General features: G+C 37.5%; 1 protein-coding gene across 1 annotated transcript; it reads left to right on the plus strand.

Moving 5' to 3' along the window:
• The first annotated feature begins 23,196 nt into the window (after positions 1-23,196).
• Positions 23,197-23,994, plus strand: LOC111880126 (bZIP transcription factor 11). Its single transcript, XM_023876524.3, has one exon. The coding sequence runs from the start codon at positions 23,481-23,483 to the stop codon at positions 23,883-23,885; it is 405 nt and encodes a 134-aa protein (XP_023732292.1). The 5' UTR covers positions 23,197-23,480; the 3' UTR covers positions 23,886-23,994.
• The last annotated feature ends 721 nt before the right edge of the window (positions 23,995-24,715 follow it).

Consider the following 24,715-nt stretch of genomic DNA (forward strand, 5'->3'; position numbering starts at 1 on the left):
GCAAATTAGCTTGGTGCTCTCGATGTCATTTATCATCTGAAATTAATGTGCCGGTTAACCACACACGCTCCATCAACTCAATGATAATATACGAGACACCCATTGACAACAATATTAGTCCCATATTAGTGTGCCGGTTAACCACACATGCTCCACTGAAGACCAATAAAGTGTAATGTGAAATTTCATGGGTTAGCATCAAATTAACATTTTTTCTAAAGTAACTAAGAATGAGATTTCTAGAAAATGGTTTAGTTACTTTATCATTATACTTTTAATGAGGATTAATTGTCTTATCGAACCCGTTCGATTAACGACCATCCACCATACAAGAGAGCGGTGGGTAAGAATAGGTACCCAATGACGGTCATTTTATAGGACATTTCCTTAAACTCCCCTTATAGTATGACTTTGTGAATGAGGCGTACTAGCGGTTCGATTGACTCGTCTTATATTTATAGTAATATTAAACCTTTAATGTTACATATAATATAAGAGTGTATTTTAATACATTTTAAAATACTAAGGGTTTAATCATTTAATAAATTAAACTTTTAATTTAATTAAATTTAAATCTTTTATGGATTTATTAGTTGTCTTATTAATTTATTAATAAAATTCATAAGGATATATTTTAGGGTTTACATTTTAAATTTCAAAAATTATGTCTTTTAATTTCAAACAACCAAAAATATTAATTATTAAAACCGAATATGGATATATTAATTATCCTTTAATTAACCAATTAATTAAATTATTAACGATACCCATAAACATAATTATAATCAAATAAATCATTCATTATTATCTCCTAACATTTATGTTATATTTAATTATCTAATATTACCAAAAATCAGATTATGACAGAATTAATAAAAGATAATTACCAAATATAAAACAAGTAAATCAAGTTAGGTAAGAAAATCCGATATCAGAATCGGACAGTGCAACTCGTCGAGTTAGGCAATGCACTCGTCGAGTTCCAAGATAACTCGTCGAGTTCGATGAACAGAATGAAGATTCTGTTCCATTATCCTTTGAACAATTCACAATTGCATCATATTCATCAGAAAACTAATCCTAGGCTCTGATACCACTGATGGGTTATGGGCAAAACATATAATCCTATGTGTGCATGAAACCCTAATTGTTTTAGATCTAGGTTTTCCCTAACTGAACATACAAACTTAAACAATAAAGAAGAAACTCTAGGTTCTATGTATTATAATAAAAATTCACATAATAAAGGGTTATAATACATACCTTTAAGATTGTTATTGTAAACAATCTTGAATCCTCGCTTGAAAGACCTTTGGTAGCAAGCGCCACAAGTTTCGCACCTCTAATGACTCACAAACAAACACAAGCAACCAATGAGTACTAAATAGAGAGAGAAGAGAAGAAGAATTTTGTCTCTAAGCCTTTCATAAGAGTGCATAGTCGAAATTCCTTATGGTGTAGGGTTTATATAGGTGTTAGGAAGGTATTGGATTAGCCAGGTGTATCCAAGGTAACCCTAATCCCTTAACTTCCTCCCTAAGGCATCCAAGACACCCTTAGAGCCCAAGGAAACCCTAGGAGCATTTAGATTTCGATCCCCTTACCATAGGGAGGTTCTAGAATGCTCAATCTTAACTATTAAAATATTGTCACCTTTAGTCCCTACAATTTCAATTAATTCCTTTAATCCCAAAATTAATTCCAAATTAATTTCTGATTAAATATTAATTAAACATTATGATTTCTAATTTGTATATTATTTCCATAATACATTAATAAATCATTTATTTTGATTTCTAATTAATTTATTAACCAAGTAATAAATTAATAAATCATTCTTCTCTCTCTAACAATTATCATATTCAATTTGCCAGTTTGAAGGCAACCCAAAAGGACATTGCTACTATCATTTCAAGTACATCCCAATTATAATTATGGGCTTAGACACCTAATCCAATACTATTTTATTTTTTATTAATAATAAAAAAGAAAATGACATAAAGTATTAATAAAGAGACGTTTATTAATATTTTTAAACAATTAAATCTATCACCCCTACTCACCCACCCCATTGATCTAGAAATACCCTATATCTCCCCCTGAAGTCAAAACCCGACACTACCATCGTGTCTTTCTCACCGTATGTCTCACACATTCTTTCTTCTTTGCAACAATGTTTCTTTCTCACTGTATTTCTCACATTAGTCCATCGTTTTTAGGGTGATGATGGGTACTATAAAAGGGAGATCAACAAGTGGAAAACGAAGATTTCGGTTACTTCTTTGGCAGAGTAGGAGCATCGGAAGAAGTCAATGATAAGGAGTGGTTAAGGAACCCTCTCGCCGGAGTGCAAATCCACTACCCACTCTCCGAAAAAACAAGAGGCGGTTAGGGTTTGGCGCAACGATGGTGGTGCACATGCATGTAGATCTGTGATAGTGGTGCACATGTTACGAATGTAGAAGAGAGAGAAAGAATGTCGTCATTGCTCAACATAACAAAAACCTCGTTGATCTGAACCTTGAAAGCCATCATTGATCACCAACCATCCAGTCTACACCGCCTCTTTCTATTGCACCTAAAGCCGCCATCGACCACCAAATGCTATTTCTTATTTTCATGTTGCTGGATAGTTTTGAATTGGGATTTTGTTATTTTCAAGTTGCATGTTTTCTCCCTGATTTCATTATATCAAGTTGAAGGTTTATTGTAAAGGGATCGCCGACTGTTTTTTCACAAGGTTCTTCTTCTAAATCCAAAAAATCGAACCCAATTGTGGTGGACTGGTGGTGGTGTTGGTCAATGACAATGGTGAAGGGACCATATATTTAATTAAAACATTTATTTTAATTGATAAATAGTTAATAACTAAAAAATAAAAATTAAAGATGAAATAAACTGTAACGTCCCAAAAATAACGAGTAAAATTTTCATTTTTAAATAAGTCAAAACTATTCATTCATCATATCAAAGATGGTTATAATAAAAGTAATCAAAAAATTAGAGTAATTCGTAAACATTCAATACAAAATAAATATCTAGGAATGCAGTGCGATTGAGTCGGACCCTTCCTTTTGAAACCAGAAGTACCTGAAAATATTTTAAACATAAATTGTAAGCACAAAGCTTAGTGAGTTCCTCGAAATACCACATACAATACATACAACGGATCCCCAACCCAACGTCAGGCCCCATGCGGTACAGATCTGTAAGTAACATGCAATAGGCCTCGCCCAACACATTCATCAGGCCCTACCCGGTATACATACAAACACATTCAATACATGCAAGAGTCACACATACAACTAGCATCCTATAAACATAAATCAATGGATTAACATTGATTCCTTCGACCCACGAATATTGTGAAGAGACTCACCTCAATCGGTAACCAATAATATTCACACTCGAGCTACTTCTACCAAAAGCTCCTCACACTAAACATATCCAAAACGACCCTAATTAACAATTAAGGTAATTTTTCCAACTTAGCAAGTCTAAAATATCAAGGCTAACCCTTATTTGGGCAAAAGACCATATTGCCCATCTAAGTCTTAAACCCCTCGTAGTTGGCTAAAAGTCAAACTGGTCAAAAAACCAATGTTCAACCTTTTGTTGACCTACACGCTGCATATTTTAACTCTATGTTGGGCGTAGAGCCTTAATCCAAAAAACGAGCCTCTAACAGGCTACACAATAGGCAACACGGGGAGTATCCTGGATTACGCACGACATACTGCCACGTAGCCTGGATTACGCATGGTGTACCGTCTAAGGCTCTAATACTCACATTAAGCACTTATTTCATTAAGACCTTTCACTGAAAGCTCATATCTGGTTCTTAATAACTCCATAATAGATAAAATTTCCAACTTTATCCATTAGGATGGTCCAAAAAACCAAGATCTAGTCTTTAATTCTCAAAGGGACCAAAAATGCATATTTCTCATCTTAATCCATTAAGTCCAAGTCTCCAACCTTCATATCTAAATCATTATCATGTTTAGATGGATAAAATTTCCAAATTTATCCATAACAAGGTCACAAACTTTCAAGATCTAAACTTTAAGCACTAAAATGACCAAAAAGTGGCAAATATGACAATTAGCTAGATCTATGAAACCAATGTGCAAGTTAGAAACTTTTTACTGATAATGGCCAAAGAATGATGTAATCTTGTTGGATCTATACTCGAACTCTTCTTCTACATAATTTGCCACCACCTTGATCTTCAAGATTCAACCTTTCAATGGAGAAATAAGCTCATAAATGATGCAAATGCTCATAAACAAGAGATATGAGGTTAGGGTTTCTCAAGGAATGATCTTAGGTGATGGAGGCTGGTAATGAGAGGCTTTCCCATAAGTTAGACCCCTGCGTAATATATGAAAACCCTGCGTAATATATTAAAACCCGTTACGCCCCGCGTAATGCAAAAATCCCCAATTTCCACTTCAACTTCAAACAACCATAACTTCTTCTTTTTAACTCCGTTTTCGGCGTTTTTTATATGCACAGAAAAGTCGTGAAAATCCCCATAATCCTATCTAATTACTTTTGACTTAAAACATACCGAACTAAAATCATTAATTCATGAAAATAGTTTGAAACATCACTTTTCCCATTTTACCCTTTGACTCTAAAACACAAACCAAGAGCTTGGATCACATAACCAGTATTATCCACAACGAATAGGGTCTAAACCACATTCCCTTGAAGCCTAATGTATTTACTTGATCCATTTATTGTCCATAATCCTAAAATAAGAAACTTCTTGAAACAAGATGTTACATAAATAACGAAAAAATGGTCTTATTATGTCCGTAGCGATGAAGCGTGTAAGTTTTAAACTAACGAGGGACGGTTCGAGTTAACTTTTTAAAATATAGACTAAACGTGAAAATTGACAATTGCATGATGGACGATTCGTTTAATTTACGCATAGAGATATCAAACAAGAACCCCCCTCACCAACAGCACTGATCTCCCGCTCACCAATGTCATCGTTTCTGATCTCCACTGCTTGCATTTTGATGCTCTACCAAATGTCTAAAACCATGATGCCTTTAATCCTCTTATTCCGATTTTCCTGCTCACAAGCAACGTGGTTTCCGATGCTCTAGTTCTTGGGGAAAACCAAATTGGGCTTAATGGTTAACCTATTTACTTACTCGATGTTAAAAATCTTTTTAATTAAATTATTTTTGTTCTTGGTATAGTATCACATGTTTATACATAACTATATGATATACATCGCTGGATTGCTATAAGCCTAGATCATTTTTGATTTCACCCAATTTTAAAATTGCAATTGATTCCAATGTTTTCTGAAATTAGAATACATTCCTACGATTTCTGAAAATGCAAGGCATCAATCATTTTATGTTTCACCAATCCTTGTAAATATGTAGCAACGTTTGTCTCATCGGAATCTCTAACTAATCGAAAGGACCTAATCTGCACAGTCAAGTATTGAAAAACCCAAATCGATGATGGAGACAATCTGGTTCAAACATATAGTAATTTTATGAGGCTTAAGGACCATTCATATAACTTTTTAAAAATCAAAATGACCATTTATATTAAAAAAATAGAATTTGTGAGTTCTAATAAAACACATAGACTATTTTTTTAATTTTGTCCTTTTTAAATATTGTCATCGATCTAGTTAGAAAAGTGGGGTTTCGAAAGAATACTGAAAATGGACCAATGTGATTATACTATACATGACTGAATATTGGTTTATTCATGAGTTCATCTTTAAAGTAGCAAATTTGGATTCTTTGAGTGGATCATAATGAAAACGATGTGTGGCGTTGATTTTTTGGCTTCTATAATCATAACCTTTTTCATAATGGCCAAAATTAACAATAGTTTGTCACCAATATCGAATTAATCAATATTTTCCTATCTTCCAAAACTAATTCACTATTTGTATTTTGTTTTTTAACCGACTATCTTCTATATAATTGTTACCGGTTTATAACTCGTGGGAACCACGGTTATAAAATTAATTAAATTTTTATAATAAAAATTTATAATTATTAATCAATTATTTTAAATAAGTCATTTTAAATAAATTATTAATTAAGAGATATATCAAAATTTTAAAGTCATTAACTTCAAATTTAACATATAATTAGAAAATGCAAAATTTAAACTTTGAAATGAGTTGCCTAATATATATCTACATAACAGATGACATAATACTAATGATGGATTGTATTAGAGTGACAATTGATAAAAGAAAATTAAAACTATTCATTTATTAAAATAATTTTTTTTTAACATACTAACTAATTTGCAATTGAAAAGGTAACCAATTTAATATCATAAATGTATACAAATAAATAAACCAACAAATAACTTATCTTTCAAATATGTTAAAAATTATAACTTGATCGTTATAATTATATAATATGTGATTATATATATATATATATATATATATATATATATATATATATATATATATATATATATATATATATTTAACAATGTAATGTAATTGGAATTTATATATCCGTGTGTTAAAAGTGAATGTACAATTTCATAAGTAAAAATCTTCTACAAAATATTATAGCGATAATTTATTTTATTTACTTTTTTTTATGTAGTTTATTTTAATATTTTTAGTCTTTTTGTTATTTTTGCATTGCATATTTCATCATTTATTTATCTTGGATTATATCATGTGTTTGCTCTTTTGCATAAGGTGTTTTGGAGTTTTTTTTTGGAGTCTCGTTATGGTTGTGGTTTGTATTGTTGTTGAGTTGTTGGGCTTTGTGGACTTTTGAGGAGCTATTGAGCTTTATTGAATCCATTTTGGAATATTCAGCTTGGTGTGTTAAAGACTTAGATGAGTCATTGATACTTGAAGATGGACTTGGACTATCTATTTGAGGTGCAAGAAGATGATTATGTAAAATTTGAATCATGTGAGGTGTGAAGGAGACCAAAAGAGTCTAAGGTAGTGGGGGTGGAGTAGTGGATGAATCAACCAATGACATTTCAACATCCATTGCGTGGGTGAGGTCTCCATCTGCACTACTCTGTGTGCCCACCCACACAACCGCCTTCCAAGGGAATTTTGGTCATTTGGCTCATCATTTACCTTGGGGTTTAGGTCTTGAAGCCCCAGATCGATTTTGGACACCATTAGAGCAGCTTGGGATGATTTTCGAGAGCTTGAAGTATTTAACATCTCATTCTTATAGTATTTGCTAAATGTTTGATGTTAAAACACTTTTATGATCATTGTCTTGTTGCCATGAGTGACTAGTTACTTTATTTTGGTTGATTTGGGCTAAAACCTTTGGATATTTGTGAGTTTGGAAGGATTCATGTTTGGTTATCATTTATATAATGTTTATGATTCTTTGTTCTTAGTTCTTATGCTTATTTAATACTTTGATCATGACCTTGGTACTTAAGGAGCAATTGTTTGTATTTTTTTTTTTTTTTTTTTTTTTTTTTTTTTTTTTTTTTTTTTGATTTGGTGATGAATCATTGAATTTGCTTAGAACAAGAGCTTTATGATGATAAAAATCATCTTTGGCTTATGGATCATGACTCCTTTATGGATGTGTAAGTATTAATATCCTCTTGAAATTGAGAATTCCTTCATTCTTAAGGCTAATCAGTTTTCTCGAGTCTAATTGCTTCAATTGGATCCTTGATTTTGATTAAGAAGGTATGTTGTAGGCTTCTCCAACCTCCATACTACCTTTAAGGAATTTTGGCATATCATGCTTCATAATTGCTAGAACTAATTTGGGTTGAATAATAAGCTTACATCTTGAATCCTAATGATAGACAAACAAATATTCATTGTGTTGAATTGCCACCAATTCTCTCTAATATTTGAGCAACTCACGATCTTGCTTAGTTGCAATCATTTTTTATAACTCTTTAAGTCTTTTAGTTTTCAAACAAATCACACCCTCCCCCCTTTAGTATAATTTTAGTTGTTTAGTTTCAGTTCACTTGTTCAATTGAATTGCATTGATAATTGAGTTACCACAATTTCCCCGTGGATTCGATCCCCTTTTTACTACTATATTACGTTTTATTTGCAAACAAAAGAGTATAATTTTCTTGGTGGCTTGACATCTCACCATATAGTCATGTAGTCATAATCAAATCTTTTGTAAATATCATTTTTGTGAATGTACATAGACTAAACATAGTATTTCACACAGCAAGTAAGATACACAAACATTATAATAAAATTCATTTCATAAAAATATTCATTAGTCATAGTGTGGACATGTATTCAAATAGTTACTCACCTTAATCTCTTGGTATTCCACTTCTTTTACTTCTTATTCACCACCTATCTTGTCACAACTGGAAATTTTGTGTCATGTAATCTATACATTCAAGCTATTGTGAATCAAAAACTTCAATCAAATACATCATACAAGTGCTACAAATAATCATCAAACAATTGGAACCCTAGAAGTTCTTGTTTAAGTCCATTTTGGACTAGGACTCCCATATTGGATCCACATGGACCAATAAGCTTCCCATTTAGATTATCATGAGCTTAGAACCCTAATTGGGCTCTAATTGGACCCACACTAATTTATTTCAACATTTTGGGCCATGTTGGGCCTATAATGAAATGAATTAAAAACTTTGCTCCATGAATAACCTAACTAGCCCAACAAAAATGTAAAAATCCTACCACATTCTTTTAGATATAAAACACACCCTAACTAACACTAATATTGGGCTTGGGAGCAAAAAGCCCAAAAATTTCCTTTTCCTTCCATGTTTTCGGCCCACATCAAGCCCAAGAGGAGGGTTTGACTTTCCCATGCCACCTCATTATTGTCCATAGGATTTCCATGCAAGATATTCCCTTTTCCCATGCAAGTATCACTTCAAAGATCACCTCACTCCTTCCTCTCTCTCCCTCTCGGCCGAAACACACACACACACACATTCACAAATCTCTCAAATTCTCTCTAGATCACTCAAGAACACTCCCTTCTCCCCTCTTCAAAAATCTCGAAAATTAGGAGGCATTCAAGAAGAAATCTCCACAAAATTCTTCATCTAAGGTAAGAGTTGCTTGAATCTATGAACTAAATTCTTTGTTTTATCAAAATCCTTTCCTAATCTATGCAAAAATCGTGATCTTGCACCCTAGAACCATCTCAAACTCGAGATCTACCAAGGAAGGGAGCTAAGGCCAAAAACACTTCATTTTCCTTCCATTTTCTTTGCAAAACCGAGCCCCCACGCCCAAGGTGAGCTTCATACCCCCTATTTTCTGTTTTTATGAGTTTTGCGGGGGGGGGGGGGGGGGGGGGGGGAAATACAAGTGAAAGTGTAGATCTATATGTGTTTATATGCCTTGTATGATTTCCATGCTTATATGTATGCTTTTATGTGTCTTAATGTTGGAACTAGCCATAAAACTCCTCAAAACCGAGATATAACTTATGTTATATGATTTTAGCATGAAATGTATTTCTACATACAAAGTGTTTCAAGAAAAATAGCTAAGTGGTTTAGTAACAATTTTCTTTAAGCTAAAAACACAAATTTTGGGCCAAAAATGTGAAAAATACAAAATTAAGGGCCCAAATTGACATTTCACGAATTCTGATGGATGAAGTGTGTCAAAACAGTTTCAATAAAACAATTTCTGGAATTATACTCATTTAGAGGGTTAAAAACACAAATTTCAAGCTTAATGGGCTAAAAATGACAATTTCGGCCCAATGAGGCCCATTATGCGAATTTTTCTGTTTTGGAGGGCCAAAACTGTGATTTTCTGTAAAACAGTGGACCATAATTGATCCAAGTCCTTTTCAAAGGTTTAAAATGCTTTTTAAATTTAAAAAGGACCAAAGTTGCAAAAATTTTACAATTTGGGCCAAAATTGTCAAAATTGCGAAAAGAAGGGTTATAACCGAGAAAAACTGAAATTTCAGGGACTTAAGCTGTTTTCTATGAAAAATATGCTGGAAAATAGTTATTTCAATAATCTTTGGTGTTAAAATGTCAAAAAAATTGATTTGAGGACCAAACCGGAAAATATTTGAATAAAGGGTTGAAAAAGTAAATTTTAGAAACAAGGAGGGGCTGAAAACAGAAAATTTTCAAGACTAATTCATTACATGCAATTTGACCAAATAATGGTATCACGACTATCGACAAAATACAATACATTACAACACCAAAAGTCGTTGTTAAACGAATTGGTTCGGTCTCGAACCAATAAAAATCCGAAACTACTAACACGACGACACTATGATAATTCAACACTGCGATTCATACAACTAACGATTTGGAATTCATTATACATGCGAATGTGCACAGACGTCTACGCACTATCTTTGGGCCCCACAAGTGTAAAATCTTGCTCGTTGAGCCTAGCTAGCCCGACGACCTGATCTTAAGGCCCAAAGACTTCATCTTACGAAGTGTTGGGTTTTACCAATCCGACACGACGTAACCGGACTTTCAATGGCTTGTAGACTACTGGTCCCCAAGGGTCCTTTAGTGTCGCTAGTAGAGTCTGCCTTTTTGCGAGGCGGGTCTGGGACCCCTCGTACCTTTTTATCCCCTACCGGCTAATGGAGTCGTCGAGGCCTTCGTGTCCTCCTTCTCTTCAGATGTGGGACTACACGTAGTCAGGACGGTTGGATAACGTGATTAGTACGGACGACGCCTACGGGATCGTTAGTATTGCTATAGACTAGTCGTTTGTGTAACGCGTGTTTGTAGCAGATAATCATGCTAAAAAATAATCCAATGTCGTCTGGTAATGATAACTTCATGCGTTGCGATGGTTTCAAAGTAAATTCATGGAATTCAAAGAATTAGGAAAACATCGGGTTTTCCTAGGGTTTTCAATACATGCAAATTCAAAATACATACGATTTCAATAAACAATTTTTACAAGTATAGAAAACGAACAAGCATACCTATAGATCTTCACACCTTTTTGACTATACTATTTTCAGAAAATATCGGATTTTCTGGCGGTTTTCAAACGACACGAAACATTGTTTTTCAAATACAACTTATGAACTCACCAACATTTCATATGTTGACGTTTTTCAAAATACTTGTATTCTCAGGGAACCAGTGAATCAAAGGAAATCTTATTCAGTGATGGCTTGCAGTTTATTTATGTACGAATCGAACAATTTATTGTGGAATGTAATGTTTAAACAATGTATTTCATGTAAACTCTACTGGTTGTACAATATTAATGCATGGTGACGAATGTTGTTATGTTTCATATATATTCAATGTTATGGTATTCAATTGAGTCACGACAGCCCCCGGACGTTTCCGCCGTCTGGTTCGGGGGTGTGACAGGTTGGTATCAGAGCTTTGTTTATAGTGAACTAGCATGTCGAACCACACATTGATATGCAACTATAAACCAAAAAGAGGGACTAACAGAACTCTGAACAAAACAAGTAAATAAAACACGCTTGCTTGCATTAGGAATAAGAGCCTAACGCCGAATCAAACACAATAATGCTGGTATCTCGGTCAATTCGAGACTGTTCTTAGTGATACCAAGGAGTGAATGTAGCCTGATCAACTACATTCTCTCCAAAGTAAAACTAACACACGTCTTGATGAGATCGGGATAGCTAGGGAACCTAAAACTATACCCTTTATCATCAACAAGAGAACGTTTGCTTGGTCTGTACAATAGTCATAGAATCTAGGAATAATGTTAGCATATTTACGTGCTCGCGCAGACAGCATGGCTGGTTTTCATCACCCTGGAGACCCCTATTTCCCTAACCAGGGAAACAACGGGTGGCTAGAGGAGGAGGAGCCTGAGGAAGAGCCTGAAGAGGAACCTGAGGAAGACCCCGAGGAAGAATCTGACGGAGAACCGGAGGCAGAAGCCGTGGACGAGCCTGCCGAACCCGAAGAGGACGAAGAGCAATTCGAAGAGGAGCTCGAGGGCAGCGAAGGGGGTGATTCGGACGCAGAGTCCGAGGTCATCGACCCCCCTTACCCGATCAGGATGCCTGCTTATCGTGTGGGTCCCACTGGACCTACCCCTCCTTGGGGCATCGATCTTTGGAGATGGAGCAGACACCAGGGACAGCGACCCCCGTTTGGCAGGTCACGGGAGTTCTTTGATCTGAGGGACGGAGGACCGGCCGATCGAGCCCTACCGGTCATGGTGAGACGATTACGGGACACCGGCGACCTTGCTCAGGGCACTGCTGATCAAGTGCGCCAGTTATGGACTAGGGTCGAGCGTGCGGAGCAGGAGACGCGTGACGTCCTCCGGGAGTTTCACATGAGGCAGGTAAGGTGGGAGTCTTGACTTCAGGACGCAGAACGCCTAGTGGCTCGTCTTCAGGGAGCATCCACATCTTCGGCACCACCTCCAGATGCAGCACATCGCGATTAGAGATGGACCTACCATGGTAGAACATTAGGAACTATATTATGTACTTCGGCTCTATGTTTAAGTGATTACACTACTCATGGAGCCGTTATGCTGTCAGATTAGTGTTACTTATGTATGCTCTTACGAGCAAATTTTCTTGTACTAAACGCGGATAATATTAATAAACTGTTATATGTTTTGCTATGCTATTACAAGTTGTTAAGTGTTGAGAAGTTACGATTGTATGCTTGATGATAGTAATGTTTAGGTTCGTACCATACATCTAGCTAGCAGGATCACGACCTCACAAAGACCACATACACTCAACATCTTTCCGTTTCATGACAGAAAGATGCCTCGCCGAGCTACCCGCGGAAATCCCGAGCCAACATCGCCCGAAGTCGACACCACTGCTTTCCAGGCAGCCGTGTCCGCTACGGTCACCGCAGCTATGGCACAACTGCACCGAGGGAACAACGGAGGAGGCAATGGGCAAGGCTCTGGAAGTTCAAACAATGGGACGAATCAAGGACCCACTAAAACGTGCACCTACAAGGACTTTGCGAACGCTAAACCCCGAACTTTCAACGACACGGGAGGGGTGATTTCCTTGAAGCGATGGATCGAGAAGGTAGAGTCGGTGTTTGAGATATGCGAATGCCCCGAGCAGATGAAGGTGAAGTTCGCAGCCTGTACTTTCGTGGACCAAGCCCTCACTTGGTGGAATGGACATGTGGAAGCTATGACGCTCCCTGTCGCCAACTCTATCCCATGGGCAGAAATGAAAGAAATGTTAATGGCTGAGTACTGCCCCCGAGGCGAAATTCAAAGGATGGAGCAGGAACTATGGAACCTCACGGTGCAGAATGCTAACATCGACGCCTACATCTCGAGATTCAGCGAATTATCTTTATTGTGCCCGGGTATGATCACGTCAGAAGGGAAGAAGGTTGAACGATTCATCTGGGGACTGACATCCCCCATTCAAGGGAATGTGATAGCTGCGAACCCTGAAACGTTTGACAGTGCGAAGAGATTGGCCAAGAGGTTGTACGATCATAACAACAAAAGAGGCGAGAAACCAATAGAGACTGAGAAGAAAAAGGAGGGTGATGGTAGGAGAGGGAAGAACCCCAAGAGGAAGGGGCGTCAGGGCCCCGAGACCTCAAAAAGGCAGCAAACAGTGGCAGTTAATGCTGTCACCACACCGGTTCCAGTCACACCACATGCTCCAGCCTCAGCTGCTTCAAATGCTTTAAGACCCTAATCCGGTAATCTTCATAGTTGCAATAAGTGCGGCCTCCACCATCACGGCGAATGCAAGGAACTCTACTGCACAAGTTGCAACCGAAGGGGACACACTGCAAGGTTCTGCAGGACGTACCCTCCTAGGAACCAGAGTCAGGGAAACAACCAGAACAACAACAACAACAACTACCGCAATAACAACAACACCAATGCCGGCGGCAATAATGCAGGGCCTAGCCACACCTGCTTCGGGTGTGGAAGGACGGGGCATTTCCGCCGAGATTGCCCTAACAACAACTCAGGAAACAGAGGAGCAGGAAGAATGCTGACTATGGGTCAGAGTGATGCAGTCCAGGATCCCGCAGTTGTGACCGGTACGTTCCTCCTAAACCACACTTATGCATGCATCTTATTTGATACCGGAGCGGAACGAAGTTTCGTGAGCGAGAAGTTTAAACATTTATTAAAACAACAACCCCAGAGGCTAAATGAAACATATACGGTAGAAATGGCCAATGGGAAAACCGAATCCACTGAGGAGATCTACACTGGATGTACCCTAACCCTTAACCATCACGTCTTTCGAATAGACCTAATGCCAGTATCAATTAGGAGTTTCGATGTAATTATCGGCATGGATTGGTTAAGCCCCCACCATGCTGAGATTTTATGCCGCGAGAAGGCCGTTCGCCTTCGTCTTCCGAATCACGAAACCCTAGTGATTTACGGAGACAAACCCAGTACGAATCTCCGCCTCATCTCGTGCATCAAAGCACAAAAACACCTGCGAAAGAACAATTTGGCGTTCCTGGCTCACATAGTGGACAGGACCAAAGAAGAAACTAACATCCAAGACATTCCGGTAGCGTGTGAATTCCCGGACGTGTTTCCTGAAGATCTTCCAGGAGTACCCCCAGAGAGACAGGTTGAGTTCCGAATCGACCTTGATCCAGGAGCGACTCCTCTCGCTAAATCACCATATCGGTTGGCTCCTGCTGAAATGCAGGAACTGTCCAGCCAACTCAGTGAGCTTTTGGACAAGGGATTTATCCGACCTAGCTACTCGCCGTGGGGAGCCCCAGTGCTCTTTGTCAAAAAGAAGGACGGATCTTTCAGAATGTGCATCGATTACAGAGAGTTGAATAAACTCACTGTTAAAAACCGCTACCCACTCCCACGAATCGATGATCTATTCGACCAGCTCCAAGGAGCTAGTTATTTCTCCAAAATAGATCTACGGTCTGGATACCACCAACTCAAGGTCCGAGAAGAGGATATTCCCAAAACCGCTTTCCGAACCCACTATGGACATTATGAATTCGTCGTAATGTCCTTCGGTCTAACAAATGCACCTGTCGCATTTATGGACCTAATGAATCGAATATGTCGACCGTTCCTTGACAAATTGTGTTTATCGATGACATTCTCGTCTATTCACGAAGCAAGGAGGAGCATGGCCAGCATCTACGACAAATCCTAGACACTCTGCGATCGGAAAAGCTTTACGCCAAACTCTCCAAGTGTGAGTTTTGGCTTCGGAGTGTGAATTTCCTAGGCCACGTGGTTAGCCAAGACGGAATCCATGTGGACCCCTCTAAGGTCAAAGCTGTGGAGGGATGGGCAACTCCGACTACGCCCACAGAAATTCGCCAGTTTTAGGCCTAGCAGGCTACTATAGGAGATTCATCCAAAACTTCTCTATAATCGCCAAGCCGCTTACCTTGCTTACGCAAAAGAGCGTGCCATTCAAATGGACAGACCGGCAAGAGATTGCGTTTCAAACCTTGAAGCAAGCTCTCTGTAGCGCTCCTGTACTATCACTACCTGAAGGAACAGAAGATTTTGTAGTCTACTGTGACGCATCGAATCAGGGCCTAGGCTGCGTTCTCATGCAACGTGGAAGAGTGATAGCATATGCGTCCCGCCAACTAAAGATGCATGAAGTAAATTATACGACCCATGACCTAGAACTGGGAGCCGTGGTCTTTGCTCTAAAAATTTGGAGGCACTACCTGTACGGTACAAAGTGCACCATCTTCACAGACCACAAGAGCCTCCAGCACATCTTGAATCAAAAGGAGCTGAACATGAGACAGCGACGATGGGTGGAATTACTAAATGACTACGAATGCGAGATCAAGTACCATCCAGGCAAGGCCAACGTGATAGCTGATGCATTAAGTCGGAAGGAGTACACAAATCGCCGTACGAAAACGCACTCGATAACCATTCAGTCTCATCTGGTCACTCAAATTGCATCAGTCTAGGCAGAGGCTATGGAAGCGGAAAATAGAAATAGTGAGGCATTGCGCGGGATGGAGAAGAATCTAGAAGTCAAGGAGAATGGGGTATACTACTTCATGAACCGTATTTGGGTCCCAAAAATCGGAGGATTTAGAGAGACCGTTATGAAGGAAGCCCACAAGACACGATACTCCATTCACCCTGGTTCGGACAAGATGTATTTGGACATTAAGCAGCACTATTGGTGGCCTAACATGAAGGCGGAAATCGCAACTTATGTTAGTAAGTGCCTTACGTGTGCCAGGGTAAAGGTGGAATACCAGAAACCTTCAGGATTGTTACAACAACCGGTAATCCCTAAGTGGAAATGGGAGGGGATATCTATGGAGTTCGTGACCAAGCTGCCCAAGACGTCGGACGGACTGGACACCATATGGGTAATAATCGACCGACTGACGAAATCTGCCTATTTCCTACCAATCAAAGAGTCCTACAAGATGGAGAGACTGACGCGTTTGTACCTACGAGAGATCGTAAGACTCCATGGAGTGCCAAAATCTATCATCTCGGATAGGGACAGTAGGTTCACGTCGCGCTTTTGGCAATCGCTCCACAAGGCAATGGGAACTCATCTTGATATGAGCACTGCGTATCACCCACAAACGGACGGTCAGAGCGAACGAACCATCCAGACGCTCGAGGACATGCTTCATGCATGTGTGATAGACTTTGGAAAGTCTTGGGATACCCACCTACCGTTGATCGAGTTTTCATATAACAATAGTTACCATTCGAGCATCAAGGTGGCTCCTTTCGAAGCACTGTACGGGCGTAAATGTAGATCACCATTGTGTTGGGCGGAAGTAGGTGACACCCAGCTAGCAAAAACGCATACGTCAAACAGGGCATTAACGGGACCGGAAATCATTCGCGAGACCACAGAAAAGATTGTCCAGATCAAAGCTCGATTACAAGCATCGCGTGACCGACAAAAGAGCTACGCTGATAAACGACGAAAGCCCTTAGAATTCCAGGTCGGTGATCGAGTATTGTTGAAGGTCTCACCCTGGAAAGGGGTTATACGTTTCGGAAAACGGGGAAAGCTGAACCCGCGATACATTGGACCTTTCGAAATCGTTGCCCGAATAGGCCCGGTAGCCTACACACTACAACTACCCGCGGAGCTAAACAGTGTACACCCCGTGTTCCATGTCTCAAACCTAAAGAAGTGCCTATCAGACGAAACCCTTGTCATTCCGCTCGACGAAATCGAAATCAATGAGAATCTCCTGTTCGTTGAAGAACCAGTCGAAATCATGGACAGGGAGGTGAAGCGCACTAAACAGAGCCGCATCCCGATCGTGAAAGTACGGTGGAATGCAAAGCGTGGGCCAGAATTCACTTGGGAACGCGAAGACCAAATGAAGCAAAAGTACCCTCACCTATTCTAACATTCTCAAATCTAGCTTTCAAACAGAATTTCGGGACGAAATTCCCTCTAATGGGGGGATGATGTCACAACTGGAAATTTTGTGTCATGTAATCTATACATTCAAGCTATTGTGAATCAAAAACTTCAATCAAATACATCATACAAGTGCTACAAATAATCATCAAACAATTGGAACCCTAGAAGTTCTTGTTTAAGTCCATTTTGGACTAGGACTCCCATATTGGATCCACATGGACCAATAAGCTTCCCATTTAGATTATCATGAGCTTAGAACCCTAATTGGGCTCTAATTGGACCCACACTAATTTATTTCAACATTTTGGGCCATGTTGGGCCTAGAATGAAATGAATTAAAAACTTTGCTCCATGAATAACCTAACTAGCCCAACAAAAATGTAAAAATCCTACCACATTCTTTTAGATATAAAACACACCCTAACTAACACTAATATTGGGCTTGGGAGCAAAAAGCCCAAAAATTTCCTTTTCCTTCCATGTTTTCGGCCCACATCAAGCCCAAGAGGAGGGTTTGACTTTCCCATGCCACCTCATTATTGTCCATAGGATTTCCATGCAAGATATTCCCTTTTCCCATGCAAGTATCACTTCAAAGATCACCTCACTCCTTCCTCTCTCTCCCTCTCGGCCGAAACACACACACACACACACATTCACAAATCTCTCAAATTCTCTCTAGATCACTCAAGAACACTCCCTTCTCCCCTCTTCAAAAATCTCGAAAATTAGGAGGCATTCAAGAAGAAATCTCCACAAAATTCTTCATCTAAGGTAAGAGTTGCTTGAATCTATGAACTAAATTCTTTGTTTTATCAAAATCCTTTCCTAATCTATGCAAAAATCGTGATCTTGCACCCTAGAACCATCTCAAACTCGAGATCTACCAAGGAAGGGAGCTAAGGCCAAAAACACTTCATTTTCCTTCCATTTTCTTTGCAAAACCGAGCCCCCACACCCAAGGTGAGCTTCATACCCCCTATTTTCTGTTTTTATGAGTTTTGTGGGGGGGGGGGGGGGGGAATACAAGTGAAAGTGTAGATCTATATGTGTTTATATGCCTTGTATGATTTCCATGCTTATATGTATGCTTTTATGTGTCTTAATGTTGGAACTAGCCATAAAACTCCTCAAAACCGAGATATAACTTATGTTATATGATTTTAGCATGAAATGTATTTCTACATACAAAGTGTTTCAAGAAAAATAGCTAAGTGGTTTAGTAACAATTTTCTTTAAGCTAAAAACACAAATTTTGGGCCAAAAATGTGAAAAATACAAAATTAAGGGCCCAAATTGACATTTCACGAATTCTGATGGATGAAGTGTGTCAAAACAGTTTCAATAAAACAATTTCTGGAATTATACTCATTTAGAGGGTTAAAAACATAAATTTCAAGCTTAATGGGCTAAAAATGACAATTTCGGCCCAATGAGGCCCATTATGCGAATTTTTCTGTTTTGGAGGGCCAAAACTGTGATTTTCTGTAAAACAGTGGACCATAAGTGATCCAAGTCCTTTTCAAAGGTTTAAAATGCTTTTTAAATTTAAAAAGGACCAAAGTTGCAAAAATTTTACAATTTGGGCCAAAATTGTCAAAATTGCGAAAAGAAGGGTTATAACCGAGAAAAACTGAAATTTCAGGGACTTAAGCTGTTTTCTATGAAAAATATGCTGGAAAATAGTTATTTCAATAATCTTTGGTGTTAAAATGTCAAAAAAATTGATTTGAGGACCAAACCGGAAAATATTTGAATAAAGGGTTGAAAAAGTAAATTTTAGAAACAAGGAGGGGCTGAAAACAGAAAATTTTCAAGACTAATTCATTACATGCAATTTGACCAAATAATGGTATCACGACTATCGACAAAATACAATACATTACAACACCAAAAGTCGTTGTTAAACGAATTGGTTCGGTCTCGAACCAATAAAAATCCGAAACTACTAACACGACGACACTATGATAATTCAACACTGCGATTCATACAACTAACGATTTGGAATTCATTATACATGCGAATGTGCACAGACGTCTACGCACTATCTTTGGGCCCCACAAGTGTAAAATCTTGCTCGTTGAGCCTAGCTAGCCCGACGACCTGATCTTAAGGCCCAAAGACTTCATCTTACGAAGTGTTGGGTTTTACCAATCCGACACGACGTAACCGGACTTTCAATGGCTTGTAGACTACTGGTCCCCAAGGGTCCTTTAGTGTCGCTAGTAGAGTCTGCCTTTTTGCGAGGCGGGTCTGGGACCCCTCGTACCTTTTTATCCCCTACCGGCTAATGGAGTCGTCGAGGCCTTCGTGTCCTCCTTCTCTTCAGATGTGGGACTACACGTAGTCAGGACGGTTGGATAACGTGATTAGTACGGACGACGCCTACGGGATCGTTAGTATTGCTATAGACTAGTCGTTTGTGTAACGCGTGTTTGTAGCAGATAATCATGCTAAAAAATAATCCAATGTCGTCTGGTAATGATAACTTCATGCGTTGCGATGGTTTCAAAGTAAATTCATGGAATTCAAAGAATTAGGAAAACATCGGGTTTTCCTAGGGTTTTCAATACATGCAAATTCAAAATACATACGATTTCAATAAACAATTTTTACAAGTATAGAAAACGAACAAGCATACCTATAGATCTTCACACCTTTTTGACTATACTATTTTCAGAAAATATCGGATTTTCTGGCGGTTTTCAAACGACACGAAACATTGTTTTTCAAATACAACTTATGAACTCACCAACATTTCATATGTTGACGTTTTTCAAAATACTTGTATTCTCAGGGAACCAGTGAATCAAAGGAAATCTTATTCAGTGATGGCTTGCAGTTTATTTATGTACGAATCGAACAATTTATTGTGGAATGTAATGTTTAAACAATGTATTTCATGTAAACTCTACTGGTTGTACAATATTAATGCATGGTGACGAATGTTGTTATGTTTCATATATATATTCAATGTTATGGTATTCAATTGAGTCACGACAGCCCCCGGACGTTTCCGCCGTCTGGTTCGGGGGTGTGACATATCTATTATGATCAAATGGTTACATAATGTCCAAAAATACCCCTATAAGGGTTCCTAACATATTGACTTCATTTTCTGGTTAAAATACATTATATTAGTCTCCATAGCAGTTTTGAGGACAATAAGAGGTCAAACGCTATCGAAACGGACTAAAAGTTAGATTTCAGTGTAGGCATCGAGGATGCTACACGAACCATGCAAATTAACCCTTGGACTTCACACGACCCGTGTGATCGCTGCTTAATACCCAAACAACAAAACTCATTTAAATTATAAATGAATAAAAAAATCAATTTATGGATACTAGAATTATAAACACCCAAAAATCATCATCAAACTTTAATCAAAAAACTATATAATGAGCTGATGATGAAGTGATATTCTAGAGATGATAAAACAACTAGAAAGTTCATTGAGTTCAAATTTGACTTCAAATTCGAATCCTATCCATAGAGATAGAAAGTTCTAGAGAAGGGATTATACCTCTAAGGCTAGGAGATTGTGAAGAACAATGGCTACATCTTCAACACTTCAATAAAGAAGCTTCAAATCACAAATAGAAGAAGGGAATCACCATTTCTATGCTCTCTAGAGGTTGAAGACAATTTGGATGTAGCATGGAAAAAGAGACTCTCTGCTAATGCTTAGAGTTTTGGAATATACAAAAAATAGTCCCTCAACACTAAAGCTTTCACTTGAACCACAACATAACTTGGAAATAACTAGCAACTTCATAAGTTTCCAAAATAAACCATTCCCTGTGTCACATAACATTCTAGTCCAAATTTAGTCAACACGTCAACTATTAGTCAAAACATGATCTTTCAAAAATTAACAACTATGATCCTTTTAACATAAAGTCCTCAATTAAACTCTCAGACTTTTATTTAAATTACTATCATTAAATCTATCTTTATTATTTGATTGATTGTTCTTTTTATTCCATTTTACTTCTTTTATTTTCTAAAATTTTTAATTTTACTAAAAAAGGTAAAAAAAAACTATAGGCCCAAACTGAGAATCTTACATAAAAAAAAACTTGAGGGAAATGACACAAATGCCCAACGAACTTTCAAGGGTTGGTTCAATTAGTCCCTAAAGTATTTTCGTTGCTTTATGAGGGAATGAATTCGTTTTTTCCAGGTCGATTACGTCCTTTTCGCCAAAATGAAAGGGTCATCCGGTAACCCCTTTGACTTGTTGACCAAATACCCGGTACTATTCATCTTCTCCTCTTTTGCTTTCTTCACCTTTTTCCCTTGTCTGCTCTCCACTTTATCTTCATCGATAATTTTTCACACTCTCTAATAGCTTTCTCTCTTCCATCACTATACACACAGACTTTTAAAACAAACCAAATTCTCAATTCACACACAATTAAAGAAACACTGTAATTTGACTAATTGGCTTTATCATCATTGACAAATGAAGAAGATGTTAACCTGACAACATGTCTACACCATGAAGATAAAAGTCATTATGTAGAAAGATAAAGAAAGAAGCATCTTCATCATCTGGACAGATGGAACGCATTGTTTGACTTTAAAAGTCAAAATCTAACGAAAACGATTACAGTTTGCAAATCAATTGCAGAACATAACTAATACGATCAATTCCGATTCCGAGATTGGAAGCAACAATCCTAATTGCGAAATAAAATACGAAACACATTGATTGCGAGATCGACACATGCGAGTTCGTAAACTGAAATTATGATTGCAATGTGTTGGTAGCGGTAACTCTGAATCCGAATCAAAATTACTTCCGATTCCGAAACCGATTCCTTAACTCTGATTCCGGTGAATGATTTCCGAACAACCTTATTCCGATTGCGAATTCAGAATTTTAGCCTTCCGATTTAGACTGAAATTCCATTTTACAAGCTTTACGATTTGGTCGATGGTGTTTAGGTGTCGGCGCTTGTGTCAGAGAAGATGATGTTGAATCTGATCGAGTTATCGGATCCTTTCAATATCCTCCTTCTATGAATCATGAAATTTTAGGCATGAAATCATATACAAAGGTTTGATGTGCAACCATTGCTGTCGAATGGAAATCGATATTGAGAAAGTCAAAATGTGATTTTGACTTTTAAAAAGAAAAGAGCTGATGTGGCTACTGAAACCTGCTATAATAGGTTAGAGGGACTAAAAAAACAGGTTGCTTCTAACCTTATGCCCCTATAAAGATACAAAATTAGTTTAGAGACTTAAAATGTCAACCCTAAAAAGTTCGTTGGGCATTTGTGTCATTTCCCCAAAACACTTGAATTAAAGAAAAAAAAAAAGTTTTGTTTGGATGTATGAACTTAAAACATTTAATTTAAACAAAAAAATTCTAATCCAAAATCTAATTTTAAAAGCTTTTAACTTTTAGTTTCTATTTAATTTTATACATTTAAGTACTTAATGTTATTATTTTTTATGAAAACTTTTACATAAAAATAACTTACAGCCAACAAACAACTTCCGGCTAATAGTTACCGGCTATCAAAGGCTTAATTAATAATTAGTTTGAGATATATCTAGAAAGTAGGTCGGGTGTAACTGTTGGAACTTAAAAAAAAACCATTAAACTAACTGATATGTTTAATTAAATATACCAGATGGGGAAAATGATTGTTATGACTTATGAAATTCGGTCTTATCTCGTTATCCTATAGAATTCCAAAAGATTACGTTTCTTTCACATAAGTCTTCTTATGTATAGGGACACACAAGACTTTTGTTCAGAATATTCGTCCCCCTCGTACAAATTCTATAAATGTTCACGGTTCACCCTCAACGATAACTTCAAATACCCTCTCTCTCTCTCTCTCTCTCTCTCTCTCTCTCTCTCTCTCTCTCTCATTTACGAACACACATATTAGGGTTTTTAAAGTCGACTATGAGCCTATATTGTTCAAATAAGAACAATAAACCATCGCAAAAGTCCGCATTGATATGAGCTTTGCCAACATTCTAAGTAGAATCAGACTTGTTCAATCATTTTCCGTCGTGTTTCTTCATTGGTTCTACTCGGTTTCTTGAACTTTCTTTTTTGTGTATATACATTGGATTATTCAAATATTAGAGCAAGTTAGAAGTAGCATGTCATCAAAGGGTTATCTAATGATGGATGAGAAGAAGATGAAGAGGATGCTATCGAACCGGGAATCTGCAAGGAGGTCTAGAATGAAGAAAGAAAAACACATGAAGGATCTAAATGAGCAAATCTTTTATTTCACGAAAAAGAGAGACGAAATGGTTATGAAAATAGAAGGACTTGCGAAAGCGCATTCTGCCTTGGAAATGGAGAACATAGTTTTGAGAACACAGAAACAAGAACTGGCCAAGAGATTAGACTATGCAAAGACTGTTTATGGTTGGTATGAGTGTGATGGTGTGTCAGGGTCACCGATCGGAGTTGTTCAAGAGCCATGGCTAAGGCCATTTGAGCAACAACAGCCTTCTAACTCCATGCCTAGATTCATGGGTTTCATTTCATCAAAATAATTAATCTTTATTAATTATTTTGCCATCCAAAATATATAACGTTTGTGTTTATTTTGAATTTCTTTTCTAATTGGAAATAAATCATGCCAACTAGGTTTTGTTTGACTCATTTTTTTTGTGGCTTAAATATTGTTTTGGATGTATATATAAGATGTAAATATGAATAACTAGTAAGTAGTAATGCTAAAAGATAAATAGTTTCAATACAACAATACATACTTTTACAAACGGATTTATTTTTTCGTATTAGCGATCAATGGATCTTCTACAAAACTAACAACGGATTTAAATTCTAAATACATTTGTGACGGTTTAGCGGCAAATTGTAACGGATTATTGCCCTTGGCTAAGCTGTCACGATTGCAAGTACTGGGGCTTAATCGTGAGAAATACTGGATTTTTAAATACATTTGTGACAGTTTATAGTATTTTAATGTCTAGTACTTGGCCTTGACCGTGAGATATAGGATACATGAATATAACTAAGAATAATTGCTTAATCTTGAAGTATTAAAGTTTCATTAGTGGGAACTTATTACTATTTAATCATTATTTAAGTCATGCATTCTAATGTAATATCTCCTAGATCCACAAATGTAGTTTTCAAAAGAATTGGTTTTGCTATCCAAAAAGGGCTAGCGGCGCAACTTGTTGCCCGTTTGCGTTCAATCGATATGTATTGAACTATATATACAACTTCTTAAAAAAAAAGATTTAAGTTTAATGAGGAAAACCAAGGAAAAAGGTATAAATAAAAAGACGAGGCTTTTAGGGGTTTTGAAAGTTTTCATGGGCATTGGAAGCTTTATAGAAGGTTTGTACTAAGATAC

The sequence above is a fragment of the Lactuca sativa genome, chromosome 1 (genome assembly GCF_002870075.4).
Source record: "Lactuca sativa cultivar Salinas chromosome 1, Lsat_Salinas_v11, whole genome shotgun sequence".
Lineage (NCBI taxonomy): Eukaryota > Viridiplantae > Streptophyta > Magnoliopsida > Asterales > Asteraceae > Lactuca > Lactuca sativa.